The 15,615-nt window shown below is 43.2% G+C and overlaps 1 protein-coding gene across 7 annotated transcripts in view; it reads left to right on the top strand.

Moving 5' to 3' along the window:
* Positions 1 to 15,615, top strand: part of NFIA (nuclear factor I A) — a 455,247-nt gene that overhangs the window by 388,763 nt on the left and 50,869 nt on the right. For all 7 annotated transcript variants that reach the window (XM_040360816.1, XM_040360813.1, XM_040360812.1 and 4 more), the window contains one exon: positions 8,490 to 8,655. In XM_040360816.1, coding sequence (XP_040216750.1) covers positions 8,490 to 8,655 — 166 coding nt within the window. The remainder of the gene's footprint in view (positions 1 to 8,489; positions 8,656 to 15,615) is intronic.

Here is a 15,615-nt window from a genome sequence, read left to right as displayed (position 1 = left end):
TATTAGGACTTTATTGACACCACAAAATATCCAAAGTTGTATTTAAAGTAAAGGCCCAATTTTTTTTTTGCCTTCATGCATTCTGTGAAAGTTTTGATTTCATTTTTATGGATTTATTATTTCCTAGTAATTCAATTTTTTTTTTATGATAATGGAAGTGTCCTCTGATGTAGTGTGTGAAAAGCTGTAGAACAAATCTGTGGACACCTGACCATCACACTTACTATATGAGGTTGTTGGACGTCCCATTCTAAACCCATGGTCATTATTATGGAGTTACATCTTTGAGTCTCCACTCTTCTGGAAAGGCTTTCTACAAGATTTTGGAGAGCATCTGTCCCCATTTACCCAAAAGAACATGTGTGAGATCAGATAATTATGTTGGATGAGAAGTGCTGGCTCACCAATATCATTCCAATTTATCCCAAAGGTGTTCAGCAGGACTGAGGTCAGGGTTCTGTGGAGGACACTTGAGTTCCTCGACACCAAAGTGGTCAAACTTTGTCTTTATGGAGCTGGCTTGCAACTGGTGTTCCAGTTCATCCAAATGGTGTTCACCAGCATTGAGGTCTAGGCTCTTAACTTCATCCACACCAAACTGGTCAAACCATGTCTTTATGAAGCTGACTTGCAATTGGTGTTCCGGTTCATTTCAAAGGTGTTCACCAGGGTTGAGGTCATTACTCTCAAGTTCCTCCACACCAAACTGGTCAAACCATGTCTTTATGGAGCTGGCTTACCATTGGTGTTCCAGTTGGGTTTTACTTCCTCTTTAGTTCCCTGCAAAGGTAAAGCATGATGGACTACTATGCATCGTATAGTAGCTATGTGTCACTTAACTGAAACGGAAGCCTGCGATGTCCCCGATTTCCTCATTGGCTGGAAGCGTCCATCTTCAGCCCTCTCCATTCTGGGGCCGCGAAGTCCAGCTCTGTGACTGTCCGGAGTTGCGGGAGCCGCCAGTCACGGCATGACCCTAGCTAGAAATGGCACAGCATGCCCTTTCTAAAGTGTGCACGCGCTGAATACATCAGCGCATGCACAGAAGACATAAGGGAAATGTAAATATCTCCTAAACCGTGTAGATTTAAGAGATATTTCCAGCACCTACAGGTAAGCCTTAATATAGGCTTACCTGTAGGTGAAAGTGGTCTGTAAGGGTTTACAACCACTTTAGACATTTGTAGCTAGATTCACAAAGAGTTAAGCCGTAACTTGGAATCTAAGCCGTTGTACATTTAAGTGTATTCTCAAATTGAGTTACACTTAAATGTAGCTAAGATACGACTACCTGTGCCGTTGTATCTTAGCTGTCTAGTTCCGCCGGCTGCTAGAGGCGTGAACGCTGATTTACGCCTAGAATGCGTAAATCAGCGAGATACGCCGATTCACGAACGTACGATTGCCCGTCACAGTAAAGATACGCCGTTTACGTAAGGTGTTTTCAGGCGTACAGTTAGTCGAACAAAAAGCTGGCCTAGCCAATGTTAAGTATGGACGTCGTTCCCGTGTCGAATTTTGAAAATTTTACGTCGTTTGCGTAAGTCGTCCGTGAATGGGGCTGGACGTAATTTACGCTCACGTCGAAACCAATACGTCCTTGCGGCGTACTTTGGAGCAATGCACACTGGGATATGTCCACGGACGGCGCATGCGTTGTTCGTTAAAAACATCAATCATGTCAGGTCACGGATCATTTACATAAAACACGCCCCTCTGTTCCTCATTTGAATTAGGCGCGCTTAGGCCGGCCCATTTACGCTACGCCGCCGTAACTTAGGAGGCAAGTGCTTTGTGAATACAGCACTTGCCTCTCTGACTTACGGCAGCGTAGCGTAAATACGATATGATACGCCGCCCTACGTTAATACAGCAGCCGGTGTATCTGCATGCAGTCATGAACATTTTTTCCTCCATCAGACTGTATGTGATTATTCTGCATTTTCTGATTTGTTTTGAGATTTGACACACTTGCATCGGAGTCACCGAACGCAGAGTTACTTATAAGACATAAGATTTATTTCTTCCGTTATAAAAGTTATAAAGACTTCAGTAAAAGATTTTATTGTTCCTTAAAAAAAAAAAAAAAAAAACTGCTGTATTCCAACTTTTATTGTCTGCCCTCTTCCATCTCCCTCCCCCTCCCGAATCACGCAGGGTGAGACGCTTGCTCGGCGGATCAATTTGTTGACTGTTGTCAGAACTGATATTGTCAGATACTAGAAGTGCGCGGCCTCCTAAATTCTATTGCTCCATAAATTAAACACACTGCTCCTTCTTATAAAATGTTAAATACACAGTTAAGCCAGGACACAGCTGAGCCGCGCAAGACAGCGAGCCGAGCTGAAATTTCATTCCGCTTTTGTTCCGAGCGAAGTGATTCTAAACGAAACGATAAAATTTATGACTTGGCGGAGGGAACGGAATCTGTCATCGGAGTTCACAAAAAAAAAAACATTTACGGTATGTCTCACACCTGACCAGGACACTGACCGCTCTGGATTGGATGTTGCTGGTTATTGAGCGGTTAATGAACTGGGTTTGGGTTAACCATGTAGGTATCAGCCTATATTACTCCATCATTATTGGGTCAGGGATAGTTGTCACTGACAATTACTCAACCAACACTGTGCCCAAATTAATTATATATATATATATATATATATATATATATATATATATATATATATATATATATATATATATATATATATATAATTATATATATATATATATATATATACAGGCATACCCCACTTTTAAGTACACAACGGGACCAGAGCATGTATGTAAAATGAAAATGTACTTAAAGTGAAACAATACCCTTTTTCACTTCTAGGGTGTAGTGGGGGGTCAGGGACTGTAGTGGGGGTGTCAAGAGCTGTAGTTGAGGTCTCAGGGGCTGTAGTGGGGGTGTCAGGGGCACACTGGAACAGGGTGGGGTATGCTCTCGGAGCTTCAGCTCCTTCTACTGCGGCTGCAAAATGTCCGTACAGTACTTGTAAGGCACTTTACATACACTCGCAGGTATGTCCTTACTCGCGAGTGTATGTAAAGTGAGTGTACTTAAAGCGAGGTATGCCTGTATACACACATTAATTTATTTTTTATTATTTTTCTGGTGCTATTTAATAACTGTTTTTTTTTTCACTATTTAAAAGGAAAAAATACCAATATAAAAAAAAAAAAGCAGTTCCACTTACTGTTATAACTTACCACTTGATGACCAGCGACGTGTCGGTACATCATTGGACTTTAAGGCCCAGATTCTCAAAGGAGATACGACGGCGTATCTCCAGATACGCCGTCGTATCTCTGAGTCTGAGCGGTCGTATCTATGCGCCTGATTCTTAGAATCAGTTACACATAGATTTGTATTAGATCCGACCGTCATATTTACGCTGGCCGCTAGGGGCGTGTACACTGATTTACGCCTAGAAATATGTAAATCAGCTAGATACGCAAATTCACGAACGTACGCCTGGCCGACGCAGTACAGATACGCCGTTTACGTTAGGCTTTTCCCGGCGTAAAGTTACCCCTGCTATATGAGGCGTACATGCGGCGTACCAATGTTAAGTATGGACGTCGTTCCCGCGTCGATTTTTGAAAATTTTACGTCGTTTGCGTAAGTCGTCCGTGAATGGGGCTGGACGTCATTTACGTTCACGTCTAAACCAATACGTCCTTGCGGCGTACTTTTGAGCAATACACACTGGGATATGTCCACGGACGGCGCATGCGCTGTTCGTAAAATGCGTAATTTACGTGGGGTCACATAAAATTTACATAACACACGCCCACATCTTCCAAATTTGAATTAGGCGGGCTTACGCCGGCCTATTTACGCTACGCCGCCGCAACTTACGAAGTAAGTGCTTTGAGAATACAGCACTTGCCTGTCTAAGAATACAGCACAGTTGCCCGTCTGAGAGACCCCAGATCTCTCCATTAAGAGTACCTGTCTCATGCCTATTACTGTCACAAAGGATGTATACATTCCTTGTGACAGCAATAAAAGTGTTTACAAAAAAAAATGAAAGCGACGGTGTAAAAGAAAAACAAATTAAAAGTGCTCCCGTCCCACCGTACAAAGTCGAATGCAAGCGTCGGTCCCGCACGCACGCAGGCAGCGATCGTCCCACACATGTGAGGTATCACTGAAAATGTCAGACCATGGGCAGCAATTCTAGCACCAGACCTCCTGTGTAAATCTAAAGCGGTAACCTGTAATGGCTTTTAAAGCGTCCATAGGTAAATTTATGTCGTTTGTCGCCATTGCACGGGCGTGACATGTTTGGTATCTGTTTACTCAGCATAACAACATCTTTTATATTTTACTTAAAAAATTGGGTTATGTATTGTGGGCTAGATTCAGGTAGCCGGGCGCATTGTTACGGCGGCGTAGCGTATCGTATTTATGCCACACCGCCGTAAATAAGAGAGGCAAGTGCTGTATTCACAAAGCACTTGCCTCCTAAGTTACGGCGGCGTAGCGTAAATGGCCTAATTCAAATGAGTATGAGGGGGGCGTGTTTTATGTAAATGGGTGGTGACCCGACGTGATTGACGTTTTTTACGAACGGCGCATGCGCCGTCCGTGTACATATCCCAGTGTGCATTGCTCCAAAGTACGCCGCAAGGACGTATTGGTTTCGACGTGAACGTAAATTACGTCCAGCCCTATTCGCGAACGACTTACGCAAACGACATAAAAAATTCAAAATTCGACGCGGGAACGACGTCCATACTTAACATTGCTTACGCCTCATAGAAGCAGGAGCAACGTTACGCCGGAAAAGCCTTACGCAAACGACGTAAAAAAATTCCACCGGGCGCATGTACGTTTGTGAATCGGCGTATCTAGGTCATTTGCATATTCTACGCCGAAAACGACGGAAGCGCCACCTTGCGGCCAGCATAAATATGCACCCTAAGATACGACGGCGTAAGAGACTTACGCCAGTCGTATCTTAGGCTAATTTCGGCGTATCTTGCTTTCTGAATACAGAAAGAAGATACGCCGGTGCAGCTTTGAATTTACGCGGCGTATCTATAGATACGCCGGCGTAAATCATTGCTGAATCTAGCCCTGTGTCTTTTGCATTAAAGTTTAAAAAAGTAACCCCCCCCCCCTCAAAAAAAAACACTGTGCAAATACAATGTGACATAAAAATTTGCAACACCCACCAATGTATTCTCTAGGGCATTCTGCTTTAAAATATATATATATATAATGTTTGGGGGTTCTAAGAAATTTTCTAGCAAAAAATACTGATTGCTACACGTAAACAAAAAAGGTGTTAGGAAAAATCTGGTCTTCAAGTGGGTAAAATGTAAAAACTAGAGTGTTGATGGCTGAGCTGATCCCATCAGCTCTGTACATTGTGCCAGTGATCTGAGCTGTCTATTGACATCTCACATCATAGCCATTCATGGGCACGCTGGCCACCCGTGTGCATTTTCTGAAGTGCTGTTTATAAATGGCATGCCGCAAATAAGCAACCGCCACTCCGACAATACCAGTGAAGTGGTTAAAGTGCAACCCAACTGTTTTGTTCACTTTATAGTCTTGTATTACATTATGTTAAACATTTTAACAATCTTCACTGAGAAAGAGTTGTAAAACTTTTTTTTTTGCACTCCCACTCCAGTACTCAATGCTGAAATAGATGAGTACTGGCAGGGCAGGTGCCAGGATTTTTGATACCCTAGGGAAAACCTCATTTGACGCCCCCCCCTTTGGCTCCATCCCTGATTTCACCCCCTTTGCCCTGCCCATGTTTACCCCACCTTTTTAATGACGCGCCCATCAAATGCAGCCCACCAGTGCCCATAAATGCAGCTTACTAGTGCCCATCAATGCAGACTACTAGTGCCCATCAATGCAGACTACTAGTGCCCATCAATGCAGACTACTAGTGCACAACAATGCAGACTTCTAGTGCCCATCAATGAGGAACTACTAGTGCCCATCAATGCAGACTACTAGTGCCCATCAATGCAGACTACTAGTGCTCATCAATGCAGACTACTAGTGCCCATCAATGCAGACTACTAGTGCCCATCAATGCAGACTACTAGTGCTCATCAATGCAGACTACTAGTGCCCATCAATGCAGACTACTAGTGCTCATCAATGCAGACTACTAGTGCCCATCAATGCAGACTACTAGTGCACAACAATGCAGACTACTAGTGCTCATCAATGCAGACTACTAGTGCCCATCAATGCAGACTACTAGTGCCCATCAATGCAGACTACTAGTGCCCATCAATGCAGACTACTAGTGCCCATCAATGCAGCTTACTAGTGCCCATCAATGCAGACTACTAGTGCCCATCAATGCAGACTACTAGTGCTCATCAATGCAGCTTACTAGTGCCCATCAATGCAGACTACTAGTGCCCATCAATGCAGACTACTAGTGCCCATCAATGCAGACTACTAGTGCACAACAATGCAGACTACTAGTGCTCATCAATGCAGACTACTAGTGCCCATCAATGCAGACTACTAGTGCACAACAATGCAGACTACTAGTGCCCATCAATGCAGACTACTAGTGCCCATCAATGCAGACTACTAGTGCCCATCAATGCAGACTACTAGTGCCCATCAATGCAGACTACTAGTGCCCATCAATGCAGACTACTAGTGCTCATCAATGCAGACTACTAGTGCCCATCAATGCAGACTACTAGTGCCCATCAATGCAGACTACTAGTGCTCATCAATGCAGACTACTAGTGCACAACAATGCAGACTACTAGTGCTCATCAATGCAGACTACTAGTGCCCATCAATGCAGACTACTAGTGCCCATCAATGCAGACTACTAGTGCCCATCAATGCAGACTACTAGTGTCCATCAATGCAGCTTACTAGTGCCCATCAATGCAGACTACTAGTGCCCATCAATGCAGACTACTAGTGCTCATCAATGCAGCTTACTAGTGCCCATCAATGCAGACTACTAGTGCCCATCAATGCAGACTACTAGTGCCCATCAATGCAGACTACTAGTGCTCATCAATGCAGACTACTAGGGCCAGATTCACATACATTTCCGCTACGCAGCGGCGGCGTAACGTAATCCATTTATGTTACACCGCCGCAAGTTTGCAGCGTAAGTGCCTGATTCACAAAGCACTTACCTGTAAACTTGCGGCGGTGTAACGTAAATGCGCTCGGCGCAAGCCCGCCGAATTCAAATGGGGCGGGCACCATTTAAATTAGGCGCGTTCCCGCGCCAAACGTACTGCGCATGCTCCGTCGGGAAAATTACCCGACGTGCATTGCGCTAAATGACGTCGCACGGACGTCATTTGTTTAGATGTTAACGTAAATGGCGCCCAGCGCCATTCACGGGCGACTTACGCAAACGACGTGATTTTTTAAATTTCAACGCGGGAACGACGGCCATACTTAACATGGCTTAGAACACCTAGGGCTCAGCCCTAATTTTACGACGCGTATCTCGACGGAAACGACGTAAAGTTAGAGCGACGGGTAACTCGGACGTTCGTGAATCAATGCAGCCTCACCAGTGCCCATCAATGAATGTTTGCTTACTTCCATTTATTCAGGAGTCAGGACACAGACCTCCGCCGCTGTGCCTCTGTGTGCCTCTGTGTGCGAACGGAGCAGCGGCTGCATGCTGATACCTAGTTGCTTGCTGCGGAGAGAAGAGAGTAGGAACAATGTTGCCCCGGTGCCCTAGGCAGCATGGCGCCCTAGGTGGCTGCCTAGTTTTCCTAGTGGTAGCACTGGCCCTGGGTACTGGCTACGATCACCATTAGACGTGTCTCTATGCTAACCAAGACACAAAGCAAAGGGTTCTCTCCCCAGTGGATTTTCAGATAGTAAAAGCTGATAGAAGTTCTAACTCTTTATCACTGTGTCCAAAACAAAAATACATTTTTGCTAGGCTTCCGCTATATAACCCAAGTGACTGATATCAAAAGAGGATGAAGAGAAGATTCTGGACAGCCGCATTAAAAATCAATGCCTTTATTGAGTAATAATCCATGAAATACAAGCCACAGCAAACAGCGGAATACAGGAACTGACGCGTTTCACACTTTCAAAAGTGCTTTATTCATAAAACAAAAGCGCTTTTTCAAAAGAGAAAATTGTTTTTGTACCTGCACAGATGGCGCACAGAGGGTGAAATCGATTCCTCTGGACACCAATAAAATAAACACTAGACTGTACACCCTGCTGTGGCCAAGTGAGGCTTATTCACATGAACGTTGTCATTTGCACGGCACCTGCATTATTATGTTATGTACTAAAAAAGGGGAATATTTTTTGGTCAACATCAGAATAGCCAAATATTGTTTTCATATTAACAGATTTAGCAGTAAATGTGGCTAAACTGCAGGATGAGTATGACTGTTGAATGCTTCGGTGTAAACGTTTAATGCAAGTACATTTCCTTTATGTTCCGTCTACTTGAGCCATGTGTGTTCTTGTTGTTTTATAGCCCAATGGTAGCAGCCAAGGCAAGGTGCACAATCCATTCCTTCCGACTCCGATGTTGCCACCGCCTCCTCCGCCACCTATGGCTAGGCCTGTGCCTCTGCCCGTGCCAGACACAAAACCTCCATCTACGTCTACAGAAGGAGGAGCCAGTTCTCCCACCTCGCCGAGTAAGTAGCGCATGGCCTTGCATATCTTGATTGTTTTACAATGACTTTATTATCCATCATAGAAGAACATTATATATATATATATATATATATATATATATATATATATATATATATATATACACAGTATCTCACAAAGTAAGCACACCCCTCACATTTTTGTGAATCTTTTCTTTTATCTTTTCATGTGACAACACTGAAGAAATGACACTTTGCTACAATGTTGTGTAGTGAGTGTACAGCTTGTATAACAGTGTAAATTTGCTGTCCCCTCAAAATAACAACACACAGCCAATAATGTCTAAACCGCTGGCAACAAAAATGAGTACACCTCTAAGTGAAAATGTCCGAATTGGGCCCAATTAGCTACTTTAAAGGGGTTGTAAAGGAAAAAAAAATTCCCTAAATAGCTTCCTTTACCTTAGTGCAGTCCTCCTTCACTTACCTCATCCTTCCATTTTGTTTATAAATGTCCTTATTTCTTCTGAGAAATGCTCACTTCCTGTTCTTCTGTCTGTAACTCACCACCGTAATGCAAGGCTTTCTTCCTGGTGTGGAGAAAGCCTCTTGAGGGGGGAGGGCGCAAGCAGGAGTCTCAGGACACCCACTAACACACAGCTCCTTTCTCTATCTGCAAAGTAGAGAGTGTCCTGACTTGCCTGCTCGCCCCCTCCCCCCTCAAGAGGCTTTCTCCACACCAGGGAGAAAGCCTCGCATTACGGTGGTGAGTTACAGACAGAACAGGAAGTGAGCATTTCTCAGAAGAAATAAGCAAATTTAAAGCAAAATGGAAGGATGAGGTAAGTGAAGGAGACTGCACTAAGGTAAAGGAAGCTATTTAGGGGGGAAAAATTCCTTTACAACCCCTTTAAGAAGATTGACTAGACCATGAAACTGAGCTGTAGCACGGTGACCAACGAAGTTTTAGTCTAATTGGTTCCCTAAAACAAACAGGAAGCTCTTGTACCTTCTTAGTGTTGTGTCAGCAGTCAGCCTTTTCACCCAGAAGCAGGAGAGAGAGTCCTGAGCATTGGTCAACTCACCTATATAAAGACCAGTGCACAGCTGAGTTTAAAAATTAGGTCCAACTACCAGGTAAGATGTTGTTAACCGTTTATTATATTTAAGATTTAATATCCCAAAGATATGATGTGGGTTAATTTAAAGTTCTTTGACCAAGAGTGAAAGTTAAAAAATGTATTAAGGAGTAGTTGAAAGTATCTATCTATCTATTACACAAATCTCTATCTATAGTCTACAACAAGGAAGAAACTATTAGGTTAAAATAAAAGAATTACATGAAGGAATACAGGAGTACATTCCTTAAAACATTAATCTACAAACATATTTATTTACAAGTATAAAGCAGACCTTTCCCATAGTTACCCTTTGGTTCCATTCTGATGGCTACTCTCCCATAAAAGTGAATTTTTCCTCCCATCTAGTCCGTTTATATGTTAATGCCTCATTGGTTGGCATAGCGTGGCTCTTCCCTATTACTGGTTACTAACTGGCTACATCTCCAATTCCTATACTTTGCTTACGTCAGCCCCCTTTAATGCAAATCCTTGTGACTATTCTGGGCCGGAGTTTAAATTGATTTTTCCCGGGATGTTAAGTATTGATTACGGGTTGGCCTCCCTTCACTGCATATCCCAGCATAGTATCCTTTGAAGTGAGTATGTGTAAAACAATGAGGTTTGGGTCTCCATTGTTTGTATACACAAGCCTAGGTACCGTCTTGTGTGCGTAATCTAGACTTCTTGGTGGCTCGGTTACAGAGATACAAAGCTAATTGAAATATATTCATAATTACAAATTTTAGGTCCAACACAAGCGTGGACCTAAAAATGGAAGCTATATGCCCCCCCAAAGCTCTACAAAGCCTGCAGGACCCAGAATGGGTTCCCTAAAACAATAAGACAGCTTGTGTATCTTCTCGGCCCCCTTCACACGACCGAGTTTCTCGGCAAAAACCAGCAGGAAACTTGCTGGGAGATATTTTTTTGCCGAGGAAACCGGTCGTGTGTACATTTTCGTCAAGGAAACTGTCGAGAAACTCGACGAGCCAAAAAAAAAAGCAAGTTCTCTATTTCCTCGACGGCAATGGAGAAACTTGCCTTGTCGAGTTCCTCGACAGCCTAACATGAACTCGACGAGGAAAACAATGTGGAAGAGAGGGTCCTGAGCATTGGTCAACTCACATATATAAAGGCCAGTGCACAACTGAGCCTAAAAAAGAGGTGCAATTACCAGGTAACATGTGGACCTAAAAATGGAGGCTTTATCCTCCCAAAGCTCTTCAAAGTCTCCGGGCTCCAGGACAGATTCCTTAAAACAAATAGGCAGCTCTTGTATCTTCTTAGTGTTCTGTCAACAGTCAGCCTTTTCATGTAGCAGCAGGAGAGAGGGTCCTGAGCATTGGTTAACTCACTAATATAATGAGGTCTAATCTACCAGATAAGATGTGGACCTAAAAACGGAGGCTTTATTCCCCCAAAAGCTCTACAATATCTCTGGACTACAGGACCCAGATACGGCTTATTAAGATTCTGAGAAAACAAAATGTTTGCTTTCTCCACATCAGCCCCAACCCTGGAGCACCTGGATATGTGTAGGTGAGGAAATGAAACGACACATATAAACCGTCCACAATTCTGGAAGCCAGTGCCTAACAATACGGCTACTCGTACTCAATCATGTCATAGCTTAGCAAGACTCAATCAGATAAGGGTTCTGTTCCCATAGTTCAGCATACCTGAGCTGTCCTGTGTAATGGCGTGATGTAATGAAGCAGGTGGGAACAGGCATGAAGCTCATGAGTGTTTGTATTAAAAATTGGATCAGAGGTAGCCGTGTCTACAGTTACCCCATGAAAGTGTGCATGAGCCAGTTCAGTATAGATCTTGCGAGTCAAGTTTAAGCTCATCTTCCTGGGGCCGAGCTCACATCATTTATTTAGAAGCTTCCAAGACAGAAGAAAAAAGAGCTTTCATATTCTCTACATGCACTTTACGCAAGCTGAATTTATGATCAGAAATACCTAAGGTTGGACTTGCAAAGAGGACTTCCAGCGTGGTGTAGCCGGTAATAACAACAGACTTCAGATACAGCAAGCTGTTCCCCCCTTTTGTCAAGGATAAGAATAATTTATCCACACTGAAATCGGAGGGTTTACACAAAAGTCTTTCAGTTTAGTTTAATTTTAGTCTTTTTTTAGATATATACTGTACGTCAAAATGATCATCGCAATGTAAACCATTTTATCCTGTGTGTTCATGTTCTAAAATTCCAGTTCTTTGATGTGGCTTTCTATAATCTGTGTTCATGGGGGCAGCCATGGCTTTACATTCCAAGCTAACTGGTAGTTTATCATAGTGATCGCACCTTTTACGTTTCTCTCATACTAGAGGAAGCATATAGATGAAATTTTAGCAATAGACATATACTGAAAACAATATGCCCTCCAGGTGGCATGCCTTATGCCGCGTACACACGACCGTTTTTTGGGTTCTAAAAAATGATGTAATTAAAAACGATGGTGTGTGTGGGCTCCAGAGCATTTTTCACGATCTAAAAAATGGGCATTAAAAATTTCGAACATGCTCTATTTTTTCACAACGTTTTTAACGTTGTCGTTTTTAAGGTTGTAAAAAACGGTCATGTGTGGGCTTTAACGACGTGAAAAAAACGCGCATTATGGGAGGGCTCGATCTGGTAAAACTAGCGTTCGTAATGGAGTAAGCACATTCATAACGCTGTAACAGACTGAAAAGCGCGAATCGTCTTTTACTAACACAAAATCAGCTAAAGCAGCCCCAAGGGTGGCGCCATCGGCATGGAACTTCCCCTTTATAGTGCCGTCGTACTTGTTGTACATCACCGCGCTTTGCTAGAGCATTTTTTTTTTTCACGATCGTGTGTAGACAAGGCCGGTTTGACAATCGGGTTGAAAAAAACGTTGTTTTTTCTAGACCATTAAAAATGTAATTTTTTACATCCCGAAAAACGGTCGTGTATACGCGGTATAAGTGTAGCAATAAGTTGCTAATTGTTGTACCTTCATTAAATGTAACCATATTGCTACACTTAAGCCGCGTACACACGATCGGTCCATCTGATGAGAACGGTCTGATGGACCGTTTTCATCGGTTAACCGATGAAGCTGACTGATGGTCCGTCGTGCCTACACACCATCGGTTAAAAAAACGATCGTGTCAGAACGCGGTGATGTAAAACACAACAACGTGCTGAAAAAAACGAAGTTCAATGCTTCCAAGCATGCGTCGACTTGATTCTGAGCATGTGTGGATTTTTAACCGATGGTTGTGCCTACTAACGATCGGTTTCGACCTATCGGTTAGGAATCCATCGGTTAAATTTAAAGCAAGTTGGCTTTTTTTTGAACCGATGGTTAAAAAACCTATGGGGCCCACAGACGATCGGTTTTGACCGATGAAAACGGTCCATCAGACCGTTGCCCTCTGTTTAACCGATCGTGTGTACGAGGCCTTAGACTGGCTCCTCTCTTCTCTTTTATACTCAGTTGTGACATGACGCTACTCTTATATCAAGACATCGCTTGTATATCAAGGCAAAGTTTATTAATACATGTTGCTTGTGTTGCAAAACGCTCTTAAACCAAGTTACTCTCAAACCAAGGTTTTACTGTATATAGATATCTATATATATCTACAACTATATATATATGTATATATATTTATTTGAATGAAAGTTTTTGTGCCTGGGGTTTAGCTTTCTAATGTGTACTTGACATCAAGTTCACTTTACAGAGAATTCACCCATATCGAGGGGGGGATAATTCATGGTGTGTTCGGCAGTCAGGATGGGGACAGGCAAATCCCTTGCTTCTCCTGGAAACTGATGAGTGAGCCTTGTTATTTTTCTAATCTCTTTCCCCGGTTCACCGTATAGAGTAAATTACATCAGCGCTGTTTGTAATGTGCTGCTGACGTGTCAGATCCTGCAGAACGGCTATGGAGCCGAGCTGGGGCGTCCGGCATTGAGCAAAAAAGAATAAAAAATGGTGGGTGATGAATAAGTTATAGTCCTGAAAGTGAAGTGCGCCTGGCAGATTACAGGAAGCACTCGAAGTAAAAGCCGCCTAGCAGCAGATAAAAGAGTGCTGCTGGGTCTCCGGTGCATTCTTTATATGACGTTGCTCCCAGAGGGCATGGAGTAGGTTCTGCCTGTAGAGTAGAGGTGTTCGGAATTGTCCGGAGAGCTCTCACTCTTCAGAACCGGAATGGAGATCTTCGTTGCTGTCATAGATTATGGAAAACAAGCATTGAGACTCCTTGCAACGTCGTCTGGAGCAATGCACACTGGGATATTTTAGGGACGGCGCATGCGCAGTTCGTTTGGCGCGGGGACGCGCTTAATTTAAATGAAACACGCCCCCTACCCGCCAAATTTGAATTCTGCCGGGTGATTTACGCTACGCCGCCGCAACTTTACAGGCAAGTGCTTTGTGAATAAAGCACTTGCCTGAAAAACTTGCGGCGACGTAACGTAAATGAGATACGTTACGCCCGCACAATTTTGCGCCCATCTACATGAATCTGGGCCTTAGACTGCTGGCACATTATATTACCACTACCATTTTTTCTAAATGAGGCTATACTCTCCCTTTTCAACTGCTTGCATTTAATGATATATTAACGAATACAGAGCTGCATAAAGTTATGTCTTATATCTGCCTATTGTTTAGTCTTAGTCTTTAGTCTTGTTTAGTGCATTGCTTAGCCAACTCCCTAGGCTTAGTTTAAACCTCCGATCTCCAGGCAGAACCAGGAGCGAAAACCACCATTTGTGAAAGAGCTAACAAACCCAGATATTTATTTTTTGTGCTCTTTTAACAAAAGTTTCATGCATGCTTAAAAACCAAAGGCTGAGGCTACGGCCTCTGTTGATGTTGCTTGATAAGAGACGTCTCGTTTGCTGATATTTACGAGTTCGCTTAGGCTCTATTTCATAATTAAATCAGCGACGGCGATGTGATAATTTGCCATCATTGCTTGCCCATTTAATTATTCCTGAACGAGAAGGAGGCGTTTGTGAGTGGCTAGCCGTAGTGCTGAGGATTGTGGTCACATTTAAACCCTCAACGCTGTGCAGGAATGGGTTTGACACCCTGAACTCTAATGTCTTTACTGTTAAAGATCCAATTAGCGTTTCCTAAAAGGAGCCGAGATTTTAAGTAGCGTATAAAAAGTCTCTCTTCTATTCCGGTTAATATAGTTTCGGTTTGACCTTTACGCTGACTTACTTGAGATACATGTAGGGCAGAGCTTGTTATGGTTGTGCGTTCCAGCTCTCATGCATTTTACAATAAAATCAGAATTAAAGTTGAACTTCTTGCAGAGTAAAAAAAAAAAAGAACGAACCCACTTGTAAAGAAAAGTACTGGAATCTATCTTGATATTAACCCCCTGTTATTTATTGCACAGCAGCGCTCACACAGGAAGAGGTAAGCAGTGGCGGAACTACCAGGGTCGCAAAGGTCTCACTTGTGACTGGGCCCTGGTGTTCCGCCACCGTGAGGGGGCCCCAAGACAACTGTGGTTGGTTCACAACTCTGCGACCCCAAAATTGTGTGACTTGCTTGTGATTTTTTTTTATTTAGGGCCAGTTCACACCAGTGTAGTCAGTTTCAGGGCTTTCCAGTTCCAGAAGAAAAAGTAGAACATGCTGCATTTTTCCTGCACTGTACTGGAACGCAGTTAAACGCATCAAAACACACCCGGACCCCAGTAACAGTGAAAAAAAAAAAAACTGGTAAAAATAAGAAAAAAAGCATCTAGAATAGGGTGACCAGACATCCCCAGTTTCAGGGGACAGTCCCCTGATTAAGGACACTGTCCCCAGACCAAGTCTGTCCTTGGTTTCGTCCCCAGATTGGATTTAATAGGGGTCAGGGGCAATTTCAAAGACAGTCAG

Source organism: Rana temporaria, chromosome 7 (genome assembly GCF_905171775.1).
Source record: "Rana temporaria chromosome 7, aRanTem1.1, whole genome shotgun sequence".
Taxonomy (NCBI): domain Eukaryota; kingdom Metazoa; phylum Chordata; class Amphibia; order Anura; family Ranidae; genus Rana; species Rana temporaria.
The sequence above is the reverse complement of the archived record's forward strand: the minus strand, read 5'-3'. Positions and strand labels throughout refer to the sequence as shown.